The sequence below is a fragment of the Amblyraja radiata genome, chromosome 17, assembly GCF_010909765.2.
Source record: "Amblyraja radiata isolate CabotCenter1 chromosome 17, sAmbRad1.1.pri, whole genome shotgun sequence".
Lineage (NCBI taxonomy): Eukaryota > Metazoa > Chordata > Chondrichthyes > Rajiformes > Rajidae > Amblyraja > Amblyraja radiata.
Genome location: NC_045972.1, coordinates 45263353 through 45286030, shown reverse-complemented (window position 1 = coordinate 45286030; position 22678 = coordinate 45263353). Strand labels below are relative to the sequence as shown.

The following is a 22678-nucleotide window of genomic DNA, read 5'->3' as shown; positions in this document are numbered from 1 at the left end:
AAACTCATTCATTCATTCATTGCCATTCAATCATGGCTGATCTCTGCCTCCTAATGCCATTTTCCTGCCTTCTCCCCATAACTCTTGACACCCGTTCTAATCAATAATCTCAGCAGACTGCTACAAAAGGTATAGAAGTGTGAATATGCACACCTCCATATCCGGTGACAGCTTCTTCCCAGCTATTATTAGGCAACTGAACCATCCATACAAATCCAGAGAGCAATCCTGAACTGCTATCTACCTGATCGGAGACCCTCGGACTATCTTTGATCGGGTTTTACTGGCTTTACCTTGCACTAGAGGTTATCGTATATCTGTACACTGCGGACGGCTTGATTGTAATCATGTATTGTCTTTCCTCTGACTGGATAGCACGCAACAAAAAACTTTTCACTGTACCTCGGTGCACGTGGCAATAAACTAACCAGAACTAAGCCAACAGCTGCAGTTCCTTCCTGAACTACATTGGAAAATTGGTGAATGAATGATCCCCCATCTTAGTTTCACTCGCTTTGCAATCATGCGTTGACATAATCTAGGATTTTATTCCTCGAAGTTTAGGAGACTGAGGGCTGATCTTATTGAGGTGTTTAAAACATGAAATCACACAGTTTTTTATGAAGGTTGGGGGAATCAAGAAGTAGCGGTAGAGTTGCTGCCTTACAGCGCCAGAGATCCAGGTTCGATCCTGACTATGGGTGCTGTCTGTACGGAGTTTGTACGTTCTCCCTGTGACCGCATGGGCTTTCTTTGGGTGCTCTGGCTTCCTCCTACACTCCAAAGACATACAGGTTTGCAGGTGAATTGGCTTTGGTAAAGATTGGATATAGTCCCTAGTGTGCGTAGGATAGTGTTAGTGTGTGGGGATCGCTGGTCAGTGTGGACTTGGTGGGCCGAAAAGCCTTTTTCCATGCTGTATCTCTGAAGTCTAGACCAGAAGACATATGTAATAGCCCTGTCCCACGGTACAAGTTCATTCCAAGAGCTCTCCCGAGTTTGCCCTGATTCGAACTCGGAGATTTACGGTAATGGCCGCTCGTCGGTACTCGGGGCTCTCGTGGACATTTTTCAACATGTTGAAAAATCTTCACGAGTCTTCCCGTGCTTACCTGCCATTAGTGAGTCTTCACGAGTACCTGCCGTTAGCGTTACAAGCCGCTAAGAGACGTCCCCGAGCTCCGGCGTGCCCGCTACGTTTATTCTCCGTGCTTACCACGAGTTTGATTTTTTTAAAACTCGGGAGAGCTCTTGGGATGAACTTGTACCGTGGGACAGGGCCATTAAGGTGGGAGTGGAAAGATTCCAAAGGAACCTGAGGAGTAACTTTGTTTACAAGGAGGGTGATGAGTGTACGGAAGAAGCTGCCAGAGGATGTAGTTGAGGCACAGACTAGGACAAAAGAGGTCTAGACAGGTAATTGGATAGGAACTGTTTGGAGGAATGTAGATTGGTCAAATGCAGGCAAGTGGGACTAGAGTAGATAGACACAAAATGCTGGAGTAACTCAGTGTGACAGGCAGCATCTCTGGATAGAAGAAATGGTTGATGTTTCGGGTCGAGACCTTTCTTCAGACTGAAGATGCAGAGACAAGGAAATGTAAGGTGTGAAAACGAGACAAAGGGGGTGGAGATCTAGGAAGATGTAGAATAGATCATTGTTAGCTGGGAGAAGGTGACAACGAAGCAAACAGAGATAAAATGTAACCAGGGACAGTCAGACTGGTCGGAGAACTGGGAAGGGATGGGGGAGGGATGGAGAGAGAGGGAAAGCAAGGGTTACTTGAAGTTAGAAAAGTCAATGTTCATACCACTGGGGATGAGAGTAGATGTGCTTCTTTATCGCCACATGGGCAAGTTGGGCTGAAGGACCTGTTTCCATGCAGTGTGACTGTGACTATCCACCTTCCAGTCAACCATAAGGCCACTTTCGATGGATTGATTGAAAGACAGCATAGAAACAGGCCCTTCGGCCCAGCGAGTCCACGCCGCCCATCGATCCCCCGCTCACACCAGTTGTAGGTTTCCCCATTTAGGCACTAGGGGCAGTGTATAGAGGGCAATTAACCTACAAACCCGCACGTCTTTTGGAAAGTGTGGGAGGGAACCATAGCACCCGAAGAAAACCCACGCGGTCACGGGAGGGACGTGCAAACTCCGTACAGACAGCGCCCGCGGTCGGGGATCGAACCCGGGTCGCTGGTGCCGTGAGGCAGCAAGTCTACCGCTGCGCCTCCGTGACCAGCTTGTTGTGTTTGTGTGTGGCGTGACTGTCGATCGTCTGACTGCTCTGAGCGGCGTTGCCTGGGGGTGAGACGAAACGAAAGGGTTTCACACTGTGTAGAATTGAGGCTAATGAGGCCTGCTTACTGCGACTGTTGTTTTCAGAAACACACTAATGTTTATTTCAAATGACAGCCTGCAGCTATTAAAGTACTTGTACTGTATGTGACAACAAAATTTCCATTGATATGCCAATGTATATATATATCAAAGCATACCAGGCTATCAGCACCTCATAACTAGGCACGTTTCCAAACAAGGCCCACTGATGCAATGACCTCTCCATTAATTTATTTTCAGTTCCCGTGCACGTTGAATTTGACTCCCTGATTGAAAGTTAGAAAGGCAACTTGTGGCGACACGGTGGCACAGCGGTAGAGTTGCCGCCACACAGCGCCAGAGACCCGGGTTCGATCCTGACTACGGGCGCTGCCTGTACGGAGTTTGTACGTTCTCCCCTGTACCCGCATACTCCTCCCTCTCTCAAAAGACGAGCGGGTTTGTAGGTTAATTGGCTTCGGTAAAAATTGTAAATTGTCCCTGGTGTGTGTGTGTGTAGGACAGTGCTAGTGTACGGGAAGATAGCTGGTCGGCGCGGACACGATGGGCCGAAGGGCCTCTTACCATGCTGCATCTCTAAACCAGACGACATAGGTTTAAGGTGAGAGGGGAAAGATTTAAAAGGAACCTGAGGGGTAACTTTTGTATACAGAGGGTGGTGGACGTATGGAAGAAGCTGCCAGAGGTAGTAGTGGTGGGCCGAACGGCCTGTTTCCGCGCAGTTTCTCTCAAGTCTAAAGTCCATTATTATTTATGAATCACACCACGTTGCAACTCAAAAGCAATTCCTCCCCCAGAAATGTACTTGTCTCCATTTACAGTCGCCATACATTTAGTTTGGATTAGTTTAGTTTAGACACACAGCGGGGAAACAAGCCCTTTGGTCCACCAATCCCGAGCCGACCAGCAATCCCCGCACACTAACACTTAACCTACACACACACACACACACACACACACACATAGGGGGCAATTTACATTGAATCAACCATCACACCTGCACGTTTTTTGAGTGTGGGAGGAAACTGCTAAGATCTTGGTCGGAGAAAACCCACGCTGGTCACGGGGAGAACGTGCAAACTCCGTACAGGCAGCACAGGATGGAACCCGGATCTCTGGCGCTGGGAGGCAGCAACTCTACCGCTGCACCACCATGACTCTAGGCTGTGTGAATTTTGTGTTTCTTTCATTTGAGTGGGTTAAGAGTTATTATTTTTATTATGCACAATGCCATGTGTATATGAAGCAATCCCTAATTGATAAGGATGAGAGGGGATCTTATAGAGACATATACAATTCTAAAGGGATTGGGCAGACTAGATGCAGGAAAAATGTTCCCGATGTTGGGGTAGTCCAGAACCAGAGGTCACAGATTAAGAATAAGGGGAAGGCCATTTCGGACTGAGATGAGGAAAACCATTTTCACCCAGAGAGCTGTGAATCTGTGGAATCTTCTGCCACGGAAGGCAGTGGAGGCCAATTCACTAGATGTTTGCAAGAGAGAGTTAGAGAAGGCATTGGGAAACCTGGGGCAGGAGATTGACTTACCATATCTGAGGCAGGATGTGCTGGCTCTGGAGAGGGTCCAGATGAGGTTTACAAGAATGATCCCAGGAATGAGTAGGTTAACCTATGATGAGCGTTTGTCGGCACTGGGCCTGCACTCGCTGGAGTTTAGAAGAATGAGGGGGGACATAATAGAAACATACAAAAGAGTGAAAGGCTTGGATGGAGTGGATGTAGAGAGGATGTTTCCACTGGTGGGAGAGTCTAGGACTAGAGGTCGCAGCCTCAGAATTAATGGACGACCTTTTAGGAAGGAGATGAGGAAACATTTCTTTAGTCAGCGGGCGGTGAATCTGTGGAATTCTTTGCCACAGAAGGCTGTAGAGACCAAGTCAGTGGATATATTTAAGGCAGAGATAGATAGATTTTTGATTAGTATGGGTGTCAGAAGTTATGGGGAGAAGAATGGGGTTAGGAGGGATAGATGGATCAGCCATGACTGAATGGTGTAGTAGGCTTGATGGGCCGAATGGCCTAACTCTGCTCCTATCACTTATGATGCTTCCACGGAGGAATTTGGGCATGCCGCCACATATCGTGTCAAGCGGTTCAGGAGATACTCCAAGCCCTGGCACGAGTCTCCACCAAATGTGGAATAATCTTGGAAAAATGAACACATCTGGCTGCCTGATCACATCCAAACCAGATATATCTATTTTTTTTAAATCCTTGTGGCTGGTGCGGTAAAGAATCCAAAGTGCGGAAGATAGACACAAAAAGCTGGAGTTACTCAGCGGGACAGGCAGCATCTCTGGAGAGAAGGAATGGGCGACGTTTCGGTTCGAGACCATTCTTCAGACAGGTTTGGTGCTTCCCTAACCAGTCTGAAGAGGGAGTCTCGACCCGAAACGTCACCCATTCCTTCTCTCCCGAGATGCTGTCTGTCCCGCTGAGTAACTCCAGCTTTTTGTGTCTATATTCGGTTTAAACCAGCATCTGCAGTTCCTCCCCTACACAAATGTACATTGCCGTTGACTTACCTATTGTTAAATATACATCTTAAACTGCTCCGACGCATGTGGTCAGGTCTGGATTTTGCTAATGCAGCATTGTTATGTGGAAAGATGTGTCTTTTCAATCTGTTTTACTTCACAAATTTGACTCTTTTTTTTCCTTGAGCAGCGGATAAAGTTGAACTGCGTCCACCACAAGGGACTTTGGGTAGTTCTTGTGTAGATCCAACAAGATGGATTCAAGAGAGTTTATTGTCATGTTCATAGACATTCATACTGCAACAAAAAACTTCCAACATGGAAGCAGGCCCTTCGGCCCATCGAGTCATTGATTTTATAATTCATTTATTTGTATATTCGGGCAGTGGGCAGGTGCTACAGACCTGCACGGGAAGGTAGACGCTCCCCGCCCCCACGGGTCTCAGGCAGATGGGTCTCGTCAGCCTGGGAAGGCGGTCCATCTAGGAGAGGGAAAACTCTGATTTGAAACCTCCACTGCCTTGTGGCCGTATCCAGCCATGGAAAAGGCTCCTGAAGTAAACCTCAAGAAAATCTGGAGTCGGAGCCCCTAAGGCAGTTCGTCGTTGTCTACAACCTCGCTCTGGCAGCTCCTGCGACGGCGCTGGTGCCAAACTGTAACGGCCCTGCTGTTCCTTTGGATCGATCAGCGACGTGGAGAGGGAAACTCCACACAGGAAAACACAGGAAAAGCTGCACGGGAAAACTCCACACAGACAGCGCCTGAGGTCAGGATCGAACCGGGGCTCCAGCTCTGTGGCTGCTCTGAATATTGACCAAGAACCTGCCCGAAGGTGACACTGACATCTAAGGAAGAGAGTTGAGGAGGAGGGAGTTGCTGGTGGTGACAACGGATGTGAGGAATGGGCCGGTGAGGGAGGGACTGGGGTATTGCCACCAGCACCTTCAAGGTTGACTGCTGGAGGCGGCCCCGGGGCACGGAGGCGGTCGGGCGAGGAAAGGGAAGTGAGGTCGGGGGCCTGCAGCTGCCTGGGGCTCACCTGGACTTACCTGGGCTCACCTGGACTCACCTGGACTTACCTGGGCTCACCTGGACCGGGGGTGTTCCATTATATCCAGTATGAGGACCCGACTTTGGACTTTTTCCTTTGTAATCGGCGCCAAAATATGGCGACTGTGCATTTGTGGGTTGTGTAAGGATTTCACTGTTCTACACCTATAAGACAATAAAGAACCTCTTCCTCTCATAAGTGATAGACACAGAATTAGGCCATTCGGCCCATCTAGCCTACTCCGCCATTCAATCATGGCAGACCTATCTTTCCCTCTTAACCCCATTCTCATGCCTTCTCCCCATAACCCATGACACCCGTACTAATCAAGAATCTATCTATCTCTGCCTTAACAATATCCATTGACTTGGCCTCCATAACCTTCTGTGGCAATGAATTCCTGGGATTCACCACCCTGTGGCTAAAGACCTCATCTGGTTCCTAAAGGAACGTCCTTTAATTCTGAGGCTGTGACCTCTGGCCCTGGACTCTCCCACTGGTGGAAACATCCTCTCCACATCCAATCTATCCAGGCCTTTCACGATTCGGTAAGTTTCAATGAGGTCCCCCCTCCCCTCATCCTTCTAAACTCCGGCGAGTACAGGCCCAATGCCGACAAACTCTCATCATATGTTAACCCGCTCATTCCTGGGATCATTTTTGTAAACCTCCTCTGGACCCTCTAGAGCCAGCACATCCTTCCTCAGATATGGGGCCCATAATTGCGCACAATTCTCCAAAGGCGTTCTGACCAGCGCTTTATAGAGCCTCAGCATTACATCCCTGTTTTTTGTTTTCTTGCCTTCTCAAAATAAATGCTAGCTGGGTGGGCAACGGGTCAGTGTGATAGATCTGGTTAAACCCAGGGGCATAGATGGGGCTAGAACCTCATCTTGGACAAACCTTCCACCTCAGCTTAGTACCCACTCGGACTTAAAATCCCAGTTAGCAGATTGTGACTTGTCCTTGGTTAGTGGAGAATAAAGGCCCCGAACATACTTGGAGGATTTAAAGAAACAATGTAATGAATAAAAGCCATTGAATGTTGAAATGCACCGTCTCTCTCATCGTTTTAACCGTATAATCCACTTAAATCTCAGCCCTTGATGTTTCAATGCGTGGTGCATGGTCAAATTTTAATAGTGGCTTTCAAGCCTCATGGCTGTGCATGCCGATCAGAAACCTTTATTTAAACTGTGCCGTGCCACATCTGTTAACCTTTAGGGATTGTGGAACAAAACAGTGAGATTAGTTACAGACTAAAGTTATTCACCAAGCTCGAAACGATCAAAAAAAGATGATAAACCTTCACCTTTCTTTCCATTTCAGGGCATTTAGTTTAGTTTAGCGATACAGCGCGGAAACAAGCCCTTCGGCCCACCGGGTCCGCGCCGATCCAGCGATCCCCGCGCATTAACACTATCCCACACCCACTGGGGACTTTTTTTACATTTACACCAAGCCAATTAACCTACAAACCTGTGCGTCTTTGGAGTCAATAGACAATAGACAACAGGTGCAGGAGTCGGCTATTTGGCCCTTCGAGCCAGCACCACCATTCACTGTGATCATGGCTGATCATCCCCTCTCATCCTTCTAAACTCCAGAGTGGGGAGGAAACCGAGGATCTCGGAGAAAACCCACGCAGGTCACGGGGAGAACGTACAAACTCCATATGGACAAGCACCCGTGGTTGGGATCGAACCTGGGACTCCGTCGCTGCATTCGCTGTAAGGCAGAAACTCTACCGCTGCGCCACCGTGACGGCAATGTTCTCTCGTGTAGGCTTGGACCTTTTCCCCAGGTTCTCTCATGCAATGTTGACATTACAGAGCTGAGGTGCACTAAGAACTTGGTTTATTGCGCAGAGTTAGTAGTGTACATTCGCATGAGGGAATCCAATTGCCCATATTCCTCTAAAGCTTTCCTCCAAAGTTGCATAAACAAGATCTGAAGAATGGTCTCGACCTGGAACGTCACCCATTCCTTCCATCCAGAGATGCTGCCTGTCCCGCTGAGTTACTCCAGCATTTCGTGTCCATCTTCAGCTTAATCAAGGAGTCTCACCCCGGTCACTCCCTCTTCACCCCTCTCCCATCAGGCAAGAGGTGCAGAAGTGTGAAAACTGGGCCAGTTGTAGGAAGGAATTGCAGATGGTGGTTTACACCGAAGATTGACACAAAATGCTGGAGTAACTCAACGGGCCAAGCAAGTGGGACAGGCCCTTAACTCAGCGGGACAGGCAGCATCTCTGGAGAGAAGGAATAGGTGATGTTTCGGGCCCTGCCCCTTCTTCAGACTGAGAGTCAGGGGACAGTTTCTTACCCAGCTGCAACCGAACCATCCTATCACCAACTAGAGAGCGGTCCTGACCTACCTTCTAACTTCTGCTTCTCCTTGCGAATGAATCATAAATAAACCAAAGGAATAGTTAGACCTTCTAGCTGCGACCTCACTGGAGACCCTTGGTCCCACTTCAATTGGACTTTACTGGACTCTATCTGGCACTAAACTTTATACCCTGTATCCTGTATCTGTACACTGTGGACAGCTTTATTATACTCATGTGAGTTTAGAAGGATGAGAGGGTATCTCATTGAAACATATAAGATTGTTAAGGGCTTGGGCACGTTAGAGGCAGGAAACATGTTCCTGATGTTGGGGGAGTCCAGAATCAGGGGCCACAGTTTAAGAATAAGGAGTAAGCCATTTAGAACGGAGACGATGAAACACTTTTTCTCACAGAGAGTGGTGAGTCTGTGGAATTCCAAAGATAGTAAGTAAGTAAGTAAACTTTATTTATATAGCACATTTTAAGTCAATTTGCATTGACCCCAAAGTGCTTCACATAATTTAAATAATAAGTTCCATTGCAAACCATAGAAAAAGGTTTTTAAAAAATGAATAAAAATGGACACAACATATTACAGAGTTCAACACAAACATCCCCCCACAGCAGAATCAAAACATTTCCACTGTGGGGGAAAGGCACCAGAAAGTTAAGTCCTCTTCCTCTGTGAAACACCCGAGGTCAGGGCCCATCTGTGGCCGTGCAGCCAGTCCGATGATTTTCAGGGCCCTCTTGCCGTAAAGATGAAACATCGGCGTCGGGTGAAACATTCCTCAGCGGCTTGGAAATGTTTCACCCGACACAAAATGCTGAAGTAACTCAGTGGGACAGGCAGCATCTCTGGAGAGGTGATTTTCACACCTTGCCCTTCCCTATCTCTAGCCTCCCTCTCCCCTGACTCTCGGGTCCGAAGAAGGGTCTCGACCCGAAACGTCGCCCATCCCTTCTCTCCAGAGATGCTGCCTGTCCCGCTGAGTTACTCCGGCATTTTGTGGGCTGTCTGCAGAGAAGGCAAAGTGGGAATTCTGTACATCGGTCGTGTTGTGAAGTCTTATTGGAATGTGCGCAGAACAGATACCGAGTGTGTTCTGCCGTTCGGTGCTTTACATGTAGCAGAGATGGACTTAACTCTTGTAATTCCATCCGTCACAAATAGAGGCCTTGAGTCACAATATCCCGCCTGCGTGCAGCTTGGACCGTCTCAGAGATGAAATGTATACACAGTGTCACTGGTTTTTCCATGAACCTATTAATATACGCCGACTATTGATTTAAATGGCAGCCACACACGTTCAGTTCAAACGCTGCAGGAATCCAGGTCCAATCGCCAACTTGCACATTTGAGCTCGGACCACCCAGGGAGCGGAGGCAGAGAGTCCCACCAGAAGCAACTGCACTGAAAATCCTCGTAGTAATCTTATCAGCGGAGATGTATCTGTGGGTTTCAGTGTATCCCCAGGCGTGCTTTGCGCACTGAGTTTTTGATCCTTTATCTCTGGGCCTGTACTCGCTGCAGTTTAGAAGGATGAGAGGGGTGGGGGGGGGACACCTCCTTGAAACTTACCGGATAGTGAAAGGCCTGGTTAGAGTGGATGTGGAGAGGATGTTTCCACTCGTGGGAGACTCTAGGACCAGAGGGTATAGGACGTTAGAACTAAAGGACATTCCTTTAGGAAGGAGATGAGGAAGAATGTCTTTAGCCAGAGGGTGGTGAATCTGTGGAATTCTTTGCCACAGAAGGCTGCGGAGGCCAAGTCAGTGGATATTTTTAAGGCAGAGATAGATAGATTCTCGATTAGTATGGGTATCAGAGGTTATGGGGAGAAGGCAGGAGAATTGGGTTAGGCGGGAGAGATAGATCAGCCATGATTGAATGGCAGAGTGGACTTGATGGGCCGAATGGTTTAGTTCTGCTCCTATCATTTATGAACCGCATGGCATTCTCCCTTGTGGAATTTGTGGAATTCCCTGCCACAGAGGGCAGTGGAGGCCAATTCACTGGATGAATTTAAAAGAGAGTTAGATAGAGCCCTAGGGGCTAGCGGAATCAAGGGATATGGGGAGAAGGCAGGCACGGGTTACTGATTGTGAATGATCAGCCATGATCACAATGAATGGCGGGTGCTGGTTCGAAGGGCCAAATGGCCTCCTCCTGCACCTATTTTCTATGTTTCTATCAACTTATGAACGTTGATGCAAGTTACAGATACCTTCCTTGTGCAGTGATGAGGATGGGCTCAACAGCCAAGTGTCATTTGACCCAACTGTGCCCAAACAGCTGCCTTTGTAGGCTGCACATCCAGCTTGTTTTTTGACTGCTCCTTAATGTCTACAAAACAATTATCGAGGTCCAGAGCTGCGGGGAGCAGAAAAGGCACAAAAGTGCTGGAGTAACTCAGCGGGTCAGGCAGCATCTGTGGAGAACGTGGACCGGGACCCTTCTTGTAGGGAGAGGTTAGACTGGCTGGGACTTTATTCCTTGGAGCGCAGGAGGCTGAGGGGTGATCTTATTGAGGTGTACAAAACCACGAGGGGAATAACTAGCGTGAGTGCACAGAGTCCTTCACCCCGAGAAGGGGAATCAAGTACCAGATGGTTACCGACAGACAGGAAGTGACACATTTTTAATTTTTAATTTTTTTCTATGGATGTACGGAAACTTAATTATTTATTCTATGTAAAGCACTTTGGTTTCAACGCAATTTGATTTAAACGTGCTATATAAATAGAACTTACTTACTTACAGCTGGCGTCCTGGACACACTCGTAACAACCTGGAGCTCAATGCTCTTAAGACAGTGGAATTGAGACAGGTCCCCCTCCCCTCACCCCACTCACCACCAACAACACCACAGGTAGACAAAAATGCTGGAGAAACTCAGCGGGTGAGGCAGCACCTATGGAGCAAAGGAATAGGAAACGTCACCTATTCCTTCGCTCCACAGATGCTGCCTCACCCACTGAGTTTCTCCAGCATTTTTGTCTACCTTCGATTTTTCCAGCATCTGCAGTTAAACGTCAACAACACCACAGTCACATCTGTGGAACCTTTTAAGTTCCTGGGAACCATCATCTCCAAGGACCTTCAATGGGGGGGCCACCATTGACTCCACAGTCAAAAAGGCCCAACAGAGGATGGACTTCCTGCGGCAGCTGAGGAAGCACAATCTGCCACAGGCAATGATGGTCCAATTCTACACGGCCATCGTAGAGTCTGTCCTCACCTTCTCCATCATGGTCTGGTTTGGCTCAGCCACCAAGCACGACATCCGGAGGCTGCAGCGAATCGTTCGATCAGCAGAGAAGGTTATTGGCTGTAACCTTCCCTCCATTGATGAACTGTGCACTGCAAGGGCCAGGAAGCGAGCGGGCAAGATCATCTCTGACCCCTCTCACCCTGGCCACAAACTCTTTGAATCACTTCCCTCAGGAAGGCGACTCCGGATTGTCAAAGCTGCCACAGCCAGACATAAAAGCAGCTTTTTTTCCACGAGTAGTTGCTCTACTCAATAACCAAAAGTCTATTTCATTCACATGTTTAAACTGCAATGTTATATTATTAATGTTTTAATATTTTTAATGTTTTATTCTTAATTGTTTACTGTATGTCGTGTTGTTACTTGCCGGCGGAGCACCAAGGCAAATTCCTTGTATGTGAATATTTGGCCAAGAAACTTATTCATTCATTCATTCATTCTTTCATCATTCATTCATTAAGGTGAGAGGGGTAAGATCAGCCTGAAGAAGAGTCTTGACCCGAAAGGTCACCTATTCCTTCTCTCCGGAGGTGGTGCCTGACCTGCTGAGTTACTCCAGCATTTTGTGTCTGTCTCTGGTGTTAAAACAGTTCCTTCCGACACATGATGTGCAGGTAGATGGGATTAGCGTACCTCGTCATGATGTTCGGCGCCGACATTGCTGCTCCTGTTCTATGTTCTATGTTTTGCAGATTTGCTTTCTTCCACTATTAAAGCAGTTCTGTTATAAGAAAGTGTATTTTACGTACAGGAAATATCCTCATTTAAAACAATGCTAAATTATCTCTGCGCTTTGCATTGAAGGTAAAATAACTCTGGATATTCTGTTGCAGGGGTCGGTTGGTGAATTTGGCAGGCAAGGATACAGTGAAGAACAATATCCTTTAGAAGGTAAAAATTAATATTAAGATTGTGGATGATCAGCCATGATCACATTGAATGGCGGTGTTGGCTCGAAGGGTCGAATGGCCTACTCCTGCACCTATTGTCTATTGTCTATTGTCTAATAGTAAGGAGAAATAAATAGTTTTTTTGTTTTGTTGCAAATCCCTTTCGTACCGTGGTTACCGGTTGATTCATGTGTTCTGAGCTTGTGGTTCACTTAACAAATGTCAGAGCAGGCAGAGGAATTAATTTTTCTGTTTGTTTATCTGCAAACTTTGCAGAGAAGTTAAAATCTAGAAGAATTAGGGTGGTGCAGCGGTAGAGTTGCTGCCATACAGCGCTTACTGCGCCAGAGACCCGGGTTCGATCCTGACTACAGGTGCTTTATGTATGGAGTTTGTGCGTTCTCCCCGTGACCTGCGTGGGTTTTCACCGGGAGCTCTGGTTTCCTCCCACACTCCAAATATGTACAGGTTTGTAGGTCAATTGGCTTGGTATAAATGGAAATTGTCCCTAGTGTGTGTTGGATAGTATTAATGCGTGGGGATCGCTGGTCAGTGCAGGCTTGGTGGTCCGAAAGGCCTGTTTCTGTGCTGTATCTCTGAACTAATCTAAACTAAAATTAGCATTAGGGTTCAATTTACCAATGAATTGGCAAATATTCTGTCTTTATCTTCTTTGTAGAAGTTACAGACTGTCCCCTACTTACGCAGTAGTCGGCTTGCGTAAACCCGCGCTTACGTACGCAGTTCTGTACGTAGTTCCCAGTGCGATCAAGGTGGTTTGTAATTTCCACAACGCTGGACAATCACTCAATTTTACATCAGAAAGAAGCTGGCAATGGCGGCTGTGCTTACCCAGAAGGCCATGCGCCGCAGAAAGTGTCCTGGACGCTGCTGGGCGCCGCTGAGACCTCAGTGAGGTATTCTGGGCAGGGGATGGGGACTTACGTAAGATCCAACTTACATAAGGGTTCACGGAATGCACCCCTTACATAAATCAGGGAGTGCCTGTATCATTCAACATTTATTAGTTTAATTAAGAGATACAGCGTGGAAACAGGCCCTTCGGCCCACCGAGTCCGTGCCGACCAGCGATCCCCACAAACTAACACTACCCTACACACGCTAGGGACAATGTACAATTACACCAAGCCAATTGAGCTACAAACCTGCACGTCTTTGGAGTGTGGGAGGAAACCGAAGTTCTCGGGGAAAACTTAGGCAGGTCACGGGGAGAACGTACAAACTCCGTACAGACAGCACCCGTAGCCGGGATCGAACCCGGGTCTCTGGCGCTGTGAGGCGGCAACTCTACCGCTGCACCAATGCTGCTTTTTATGTCTTGCGAGTGTCTTATCATGTCATGTCATGTCTTGCAAAATGTCAGTAGGAATGAAGGTAGTATTTTTTTCAGGGAATAAGGTTTCACGATGTTTTGCATTATGCGACAGGAAAACTTAAAGCAAATATATTATCACTTTTTAAACAACAAACATTGGTTGTTAGACAAAAAATGCTAGGGAAACTCAGCGGGTGAGGCAGCATCTATGGAGAGAAGGAATTGGCGACGTTTCGGGTCGAGACCCTTCTTTAAATGACAAAAAAAAAGCTCTTTCAACGAAGGCCAGATAATGTTTGCTACTATTGTGCATCATAACCTCGCACACTGTTGTTGAGGTGATTCAGTTCAGTTTAGTTTATTGTCACGTGTACTGAGGTACAGTGAAAAATGTTTGTTGTGTGCTATCCACTTAGTGGAAAGACAATACATGATTACAATCGAGCCATTTACAGTGTGTATATACATGGTAAGGGACTAACGTTTAGTGCAAGGTAAAGCCAGCAAAGTCCGATTAAGGATAGTCCTAGGGTCATCAAAGAGGTAGATAGTAGTTCAGGACCGCTCTCTGGTTGTGGTAGGATGGTTCAGTTGCCTGATAACAGCTGGGAAGAAACTGTCATCACACGATGGTGAATCTGTGGAATTCTTTGCCACATGCGGCTGTGGAGGCCAAGTCAGTGGATATTTCTAAGGCAGAGATAGATAGATTCTTGATTAGTACGGGTGTCAGAGGTTATGGGAAGAAGGTGGGAGAATGGGATTAGGAGGGAGAGATAGATCAGCCATGATTGAATGGCAGAGTAGACTTGAGGGGCCGCTCTGTTTGATTGATGTTTCTGTGTAGTGTTGGCTTCGACTAAATATAGTTGAGCCGATATTTCAACAGCAGTGTCGAATCTGAAGTGCAGGAGTTTAACGCTCTTTTATCCCACTATGCTTGTCTCTCTGATCTCTCCTTGCTGCCCGGACCAGAAGCTTCATTGTGGGATTAAGTAAATCCCTGCAAACAGTTTAATTGTGAAGAGTGGAAACGCATGCCGATATTGACTTGAGCGCAGAGAGGATTTACGGGGATGTTGCCAGGACTTGAGGGCCTGAGATATACGGGGAGGTTGGGCATGCAAGGACGTTATTCCTTGGAGCGCAAGAGGCCGAGGGGTGATCTTATCGAGGTGTATAAGAACACGAGGGGAATAGATAAATAAAGGGCCTGTCCCACGTGGCATTTTTTTTCGACATCTGCCTGCGTCATATCACTGTCGCCAAAAGATTTTGAACATTTCAAAATCCAGCGGCGACAAAAAAAAAAGTTGCAACACTGCGCATCACGCCGTGAATTTTCAGTGACCCGATTCGTCAGTCAATTATGCCGGCAGTCGCTGAAAAAATCGCCAAGTGTGACAGGCCCTTTATATACACAGTGTCTTTTGCCCAGAGTAGGGGAATTGAGAACAGGAGGACATAGGTTTAAAGTGGGGCATGAATGATTTAACAGGAGTCTGAGGGGCAACTATTTGATACAGAGGGTGGTGGGTTTATGGAACGAGCTTCCAGAGGAGGTACTTGAGGCGGAAACGATCATAACATTCAAAATCAGACATTTGGACAGGTAAACAGATAGGACGGGTTGAGGGGGATATGGGCCAAACACAGGCAGGTGGGACTAGTGTAGATGGGGCACATTGGTCGGCATTGACAAGTTGGGCCGAAGGGCCTCTTTCCGTGCTGTGACTCTTAACGATCCCTTATGGAAGAAGAAGCCATGTTTTTCTCATTGATCGCTGTTATTAGCAGTTTAGTTTATTGTCATGTGTGAAGCTTTTGTTGCGTGCTATCCAGTCAGCGCGGAAAGACAATACATGATTCCAATCGAGCCACTTGCAGTGTACAGATACATGATAAGGGAATATCGTTTAGTGCAAGGTAAAGCCAGCAAAGTCCTGATCAAGGATCGTCCAAGGTAGACAAAAAATGCTGGAGAAACTCAGCAGGACAGGCAGCATCTATGGAGCGAAGGAATAGGTGACGTTTCGGGTCGAGACTCGAACTTCAGGCTGATGTGGGGGGGGGGTGAGGTCGGGGGGGTGGTGCGGGAAGAAGAAAGGAAGAGACGGAGACAGTAGGCTGTGGAAGAGCTGGGGAGGGGAAGGAGGGAGAAAGGATAGTCCGAGGGTCGCCAAAGAGGTGGATCGTAGTTCAGCACTGATCTCTGGTTGTGATTGGGCTTCCTGAGGTTAAGTTGCAGCCCGTGAGATTGTAAGTGAAGTGTTGATCAAACAGCGCGGGTGTGTTTCATGTGGTGTAGGTGCTGCAACTGTCAGCGTCCGTCTCGGTTACAGTCGGGGTGATACATGATGGGACAGGTGGAGTATTGCGATAGTGAATCTTTCCAGTCCTATCAGTATGTGGGGAATGCGAGAGGCAGACTTCAATGGCATGGGTGCGGGCTCCACCCGCCCTCCATCTCCAGGGAAGAAGCAAAGGTCAAGGATTTTATTTTATCAAATAGGCACAGTGGCGCAGCGGTAGAGTTGCTGCCTCACAGTACCACAGACCCGGGTTCCATCACCACCCACGAGAGCCGTCTGCGCGGAGTTTGTACCTTCTCCCCGTGACTTGCGTGGGTTTTCTCCAGGACCTCCGGTTTCCTCCCAGACTCCAAAAACATGCAGGTTTGTAGGTTAATTGGCTTGGTAGTGTTAATTGGCTCGCACTGTTCCGAAACACACCGGGGCAATTTACATTTGCACCAAGCCCATTAACCTACAAACCTGCACGTCTTCGGAGTGTGGGAGGAAACCGGAGACCCCGGAGAAAACCCACGCGGGTCACGGGGAGAACGTACAGACAAGCACCGTAGTCGGGATGGAGCCCGAATCTCTGGCGCTGTAAGTGCTGTAAGGCGGGAACTCTACCGCCGCGCCACCTACTGTGCTGTGCCGCCCTTTTGAAGTGTTATTTTAAAACTGAAGACTTAATTCTTGTTGCAGTCCTACACAGCGTGTACGCAAAAAGTTAATCTGTCACATTCGGGCCAAGTACTAAAACTGGTGCCAAATTGGCTGGAGTTGAACCACATATTCTCCATCTCTGTGATCTCCAAAAACTCTTCACAGTAATACAAGGCACGCACCATCACAGCCCTTTCTAATGTCAGATCAAACCAGGCTGGATTCTTCTAAACAACTCCAAGCAGCAACACAGAGGTGAATACTGTAAGGGGATTCATCGCCCATGTGCGGCACTGTGGCGCAGCGATAGAGGTGCTGCCTTACAGCGCCGGGTTTGATCCCGATTGCCGGTGCTTTCTATACGGAGTTTGTACGTTCTCCCTGTGACCTGCCTGGGTTTTTCCCCGAGTTCTTCGGCTTCCTCCCACACTCCAAAGAAGTGCAGCTTTGTAGGTTAATTGGGTTGGATTGGTATCAATGTAAATTGTCCCCAGTGTGTGTGGGATAGCGTTAATGTGCGGGGTCAGATGGTCATAAGGAATAGGAGTAGAATTAGGCCATTCGGCCCATCAAGTCTACTCCGCCGTTCAATCATCCTCGATCTATCTCTCCCTCCTAACCTCATTCTCCTGCATTCTCCCCGTAACCCCTGACACCCGTACTAATCAAGAATCTATCTATCTCTGCCTTAAAGATATCCACTGACTTGGCCTCCACAGCATTCTGTGGCAATGAGTTCCACAGATTCACCACCCTCTTACCAAATAAATTTCTCTTCATCTCCTTCCTAAAAGAACATCCTTTGAGGAGATTGCTGGTCGGTGCGGACTCGATGGGCCGAAGGGCCTGTTTATACTGTATCTCTAAACTAAAAAAAGGCGGCCGATCTCATACCTCATGGTGACTTCCGCGGCCGATCTGCGGGTGGAATTTGCCTCCCTGCAGCCGGGACTCTGGAACTCCGCCCGGAGCCGGCAGATCCGTTCCCGTAACTGACGTCCGAGGCCGACAAAGTGCTGGAGGAACACAGCGGATCATCGCAATCACCCTAGTCCATCCTCTCCACAGATGCTGCCTGGCCAGTACCTCGTGTTTAGCTCAGGATTTCAGCATCTGCAGTTTCTTGTGCCTTCAATAAAAACAGAACTGCCTAGAAATTGTGCTCCCCTGCTCTGGACATGTGATGATATCACTGCACTTAGCTGACGTGTATTTACACCAATCTAACTTGCAAATGTACTGCCGTTCCCTCTCTGTCACTGGGCCCAATGGTGACATCTCCTTTCACAATGCAACACAGGTCCACCACTGATTTTTCTGGTAACTGCTGGTCTGGTACCTCCTTTAATCCGGACACAACTACGAGAGCGAACTTAGAATCCCCCCCCTCCCTCCCGCTGGAAATCCCCCCGAAAACGTGGCGCCCAGGCCGGGTGAGGCGGCCGATCTCGACCTCATCGGGACTTCCGCAGCCGATCGGCTGGTCGAATTTTCCCCCCTGCGGCCGGGGCTCCGGAACTCCGGCCCGTGGTTGACTTTGCGGATCCGGTGTCCTGGCCCGTTGGCGGAATGTTCCAGTACCGTTGGAGGCTGTGACCTCTGTTGGTCTGGCAAAAACTGATAATCCAGGCAAGGCGCTGGAACCAAGGGTGCCCGAAAATCGGTGGTGGACCCGTATAACATTGCCTCACAGCTGAATAGAGCTTTCTGCCAGGATACTAACTATATCCTGAGACCCAAAGGGTCTCGACCTGAAACTTCACCCATTCCTTCTCTCCAGAGATACTGCCTGTCCCGCTGAGTTACTCCAACATTTTGTGTCTCTCTTCAATTTTCTTGGCCCCGCTCTGGGAGTAGAGGTGGGGGCAGATCCGGACCGCAACGGCCGTGAGCCCCAGGCCGAGTTCGGCGATCGTTTGCCTGCTTCTGCTGCTGTTGAAGGTGAGACGTTGCGTCGCGCAAGGGCCGTCAGTCCCACTTTGGCCGTCAGTTCCGCGACAGGCCGGTGGCGCGCGAGGATTTTGTTCACAACAAAAAATTCGGAGCCCCGCGCGATGTCGCGCACATCTCCACACCCCTCCGCTCTTCTAAGTGGGACCGGCCCCGCGCTGCCATGCGATGCCCGTACGCCTCAACGCGACCACGAGGTCGCGTAATTTGCGTGCCAAGGACACGTAAGTGGGACAGGGCCTTAAGAAACGTTACTGTCGGGGTAAAGATCTAAGAACGTGGAGCGATTGTAATGTAATGATTGCAGATCTGCTTCAGTGGCTAGCGCGCAAATACTCGCCTGGGTCAGGCGCCATCTTGCCAGTGGAGATGGGTGGGGGGGGGGGGGAATCTTCTTTGATCTTCAAAAAAAAAAGGGCCGCTCTTCAGGCTAAAACATAGAAACAGTGCTTAAATTTCAACTTCATGAATTAGTAATTCTATTTAATTCTGTCTGATCTAAGGCCAAAATACATTTTCTTAGCATGAGATTTGAGGATCAAAGAGTTCCAAGTGAATATGGTCAAATAAAGTGTTTAAATTGGCAATTTGCTCTTTAATAGGATAAACCGAGGGGGAAATGCATGGTTGGCAGTTCAGCCTTCGTGATACAGACTGTGAACTGCAAGGCTTCTCGAATAAACATGGCATCTAAACCAATAAATAACAATCTGTTTTGAGTCTGCCCAAGCGGAATATGAGGTGCTGCTCCTCCAATTTCTGGTGGTGCTCACTCTGGCCATGGACGAGGCCCAGGGACCTTTGGAGGAGCAGCACCTCATATTCCGCTTGGGCAGTCTGCACCCTAGTGGCATAAACATTGAATTCTCCAATTTCCGGTAGCCCTTGCTGTCTCCTCCCCTTCTCAGCTCTCCCTCAGCCCTCGGGCTCCTCGTCTTCCTTTTTCCTTTCTTCTCCCCCCATCCTACATCAGTCTGAAGAAGGGTTTCGGCCCGAAACGTTGCCTATTTCCTTCGCACCATAGATGCTGCTGCACCCGCTGAGTTTCTCCAGCGCTTTTGTCTACCTTCGATTTTCCAGCATCTGCAGTTCCTTCTTAAACAATCTGTTTTGAGTATTGAGTATGGAAGTTGGGAGGTCATGTTGCAGTTGTATAAGACGTTGGTGAGACCGCATTTAGAGTATTGTGTTCAGTTCTGGGCACCATGTTATAGGAAAGATATTGTCAAGCTTGAGAGGATACAGAGAAGATTTACGAGGATGTTGCCAGGACTTGATGGTGTGAGCTACAGGGAGAGGTTGAGTAGGCTGGGTCTCTATTTCTTGGAGCGCAGGTGGATGAGGGGTGCTCTTGTAGAGGTGTATAAAAGCATGAGAGGAATAGACCGAGTAGATCTCTTGCCCAGAGTAGGGCAATCGAGGACCAGAGGACCTCGGTTCAAGGTGAAGGGGAAAAGATTTAACAAGAATCTGAGGGGTAACCTTTACACACAGAGGGTGGTGGGTGTATGGAACGAGCTGCCACAGAAGGTAGTTGAGGCTGGGACTATCCCAACGTTTAAGAAACAGTTAGCTAGGTACATGGATAGGACATGTTTGGAGGGATATGGACCAAACACAGGCAGGTGGAACTAGTATAGCTGGGACATGTTGGCCAGTGTGGGCAAGTTGGGCTGAAGGGCCTGTTTCCATGATAATTTAATAGAAGAACCTTTTTGTAAATTACAGATTATCCTTGTAATAATAGAACATGGGTTGGGGGGGGGGGGGTGTCTTTTGTTGTCAATTATCTACAATGTCTGAGTACAGTATGTACAGTATTGGAAAAACAGCCCCAAAACTGAACTGCAATATATGTTTTAATTTACTCATTATCACCTTCCCCACAGCCAACAATGGACCATTGTGGGCTCTGTCTCTCCTTGTTGGCTTTGATCTGCCTTTTGGCATATCTTTTATTAATTTGTTCTATGTACCTTTTCGTATCACTCGGTTCCCTCTCCCCCGACTCTCAGTCTGAAGAAGTTATCTCGGCCCGAAATATCGCCTCTTCCTTTCCTACATAGATGCTGCCCGACCGGCTGAGTTACTCCAGCAGCATTTTGTCTCTTATCTTGTTGACCCGCTTTGATCCCTCTCCAAATGTCGAGGGACAAGAGAGTTCTATTGTCGTATGTCGCGAGACGGAACAATGAAATTCTTGCTTGCTGCAGCACGACTGAAGGTTGACACAAAATGCTGGAGCAACTCAGCGGGTCAGGCAGCATCCCAGGAGAAAAAAACCAGGCGACGTTTGAGGTCGGAACCCTTCCCCATACCCAGAGTAGTGAAAAGAATTGGGTGCAGGTGTAGTTTAGTTTAGTTTAGAGATACAGCACAAAAACAGGCCCTTCGGCCCAACAAGTCCGCGCAGACCAGCGATCCCCACACACTAACACTATCCTACACACACACACTTACAATGATACCAAGCCAATTAACCTACAAACCTGTACGTCTTTGTAGCGTGGGAGGAAACCGGAGCATCCGGAGAAAACTCACGCAGGTCACTGGGAGTACGTACAAAATTCCGTATAGACAGAAACCATAGTCAGGATCGAAGCTGTGTCTCTGGCGCTGAAAGGCAGCATCTTTACCACTACGCCACCTTGCTGCCCAGGCAGGGAAAAACGCTTCTGATTGTCCTGAACTGTCATCTACCTCATTGGTGACCCTCAGACTATCTTTGATCAAACCTTTACTGGCTTTACCTTGCACTAAACGTCATTCCTTTTTCATATATCTATACTCTGTAAATGGCTCGATTGTAATCATTGAGACACATTAAGGGACTGAAGTTTAGGGGTAACATGAGAGGGAACTTCTTTACTCAGAGAGTGGTAGCTGTGTGGAATGAGCTTCCAGTGAAGGTGGTGGAGGCTGGTTCGTTTTTATCATTTAAAAATAAATTGGATAGTTATATGGACGGGAAAGGAATGGAGGGTTATGGTCTGAGCGCAGGTATATGGGACTAGGGGGGAATACGTGTTCGGCACGGACTGGAAGGGTCGAGATGGCCTGTTTCCGTGCTGTAATTGTTATATGGTTATATGGTTATAAAGCTGGAGTAACTCAGCGGGACAGGCAGCATCTCTGGGTAGAAGGAATGGGTGACGTCTCGGGTCGCGACCCTTCTTCAGACTCGGCCCTAAACGTCACCCATCCCTTCTCTCCAGAGATGCTGCCTGTCCCGTTGAGTTATTCCAGCTTTTTGTGCCTATCTTCGGTTTAAACCACAGCATCTGCAGTTCTTTCCTACACTATTGCTGGCTTGACCTTGCACTAAACATTATTCCCTTCTCATGTATCTGTGCACTGCAAATAGCTCGATTGTAATCATGTTTTGTCTTTCCCGCTGACTGGCTAGCAGGGAGCAACAAAAAGCTTTTCTCTGTACCTCGGTACAGGTGACAATAAACTAAACTGAAACTGAACGACTCGAGAGCCAACCGTCGTCCCTTCCAACCCAGTAAAATTGGCTCGCGGTATGGCTCTAGCACGTTGACGGGAACCCCAGAGGGTCAGATCACCCGTGTGGTCTCAACCTTGTTGGGAGTAAGGTGATTTAGCTACATCCCATTCTTCACTCCCCTCCACTTCACAATGACACTAAATCAGGGGTCCTTGCTCTGCCTAGGGGCCAGGACCCATGTCTGTGAGCGGATGGCGGGCCACATCTATTGCCACAGTGTGACACTTGGCGTTGTTTTTCGCAATAATTTTCACGTGTCTTTCAATTGGTTTTCTGCAGTTCCCAGGGTGCCTGCGTGCCCCCCCCCCCCCTCTTGTTTTTTTTCATACAAAATGCTTTTATTCAGAACAAACAAAAAATACAAAGTAGTAACACGATCAAAGATTGCCTATGTTGGCATTTTATAAACAAAGTTATCAAATTTTTATCAACAATACGTTCGACCTCACGCGGCGACCAGCGTTCACAGAAGGCCTCCCCGTGGACACCGCGTGTGTGATCCCTCTCCAGGGACACGCGGGCACGGACGTAACCCGG

General features: G+C 48.1%; 1 protein-coding gene and 1 long non-coding RNA gene across 4 annotated transcripts in view; both read left to right on the top strand.

Moving 5' to 3' along the window:
- Nucleotides 1-22678, top strand: part of nkd1 (NKD inhibitor of WNT signaling pathway 1) — an 81534-nt gene that overhangs the window by 33151 nt on the left and 25705 nt on the right. For all 3 annotated transcript variants that reach the window (XM_033036357.1, XM_033036355.1, XM_033036356.1), the window contains exon 4: nt 12334-12391. In XM_033036357.1, coding sequence (XP_032892248.1) covers nt 12334-12391 — 58 coding nt within the window. The remainder of the gene's footprint in view (nt 1-12333; nt 12392-22678) is intronic.
- LOC116982849 lies at nt 16571-21353 on the top strand. The gene is made up of 3 exons (XR_004414547.1): nt 16571-16585; nt 19960-19964; nt 21221-21353. It is a non-coding gene; the product is annotated as an uncharacterized LOC116982849 (long non-coding RNA).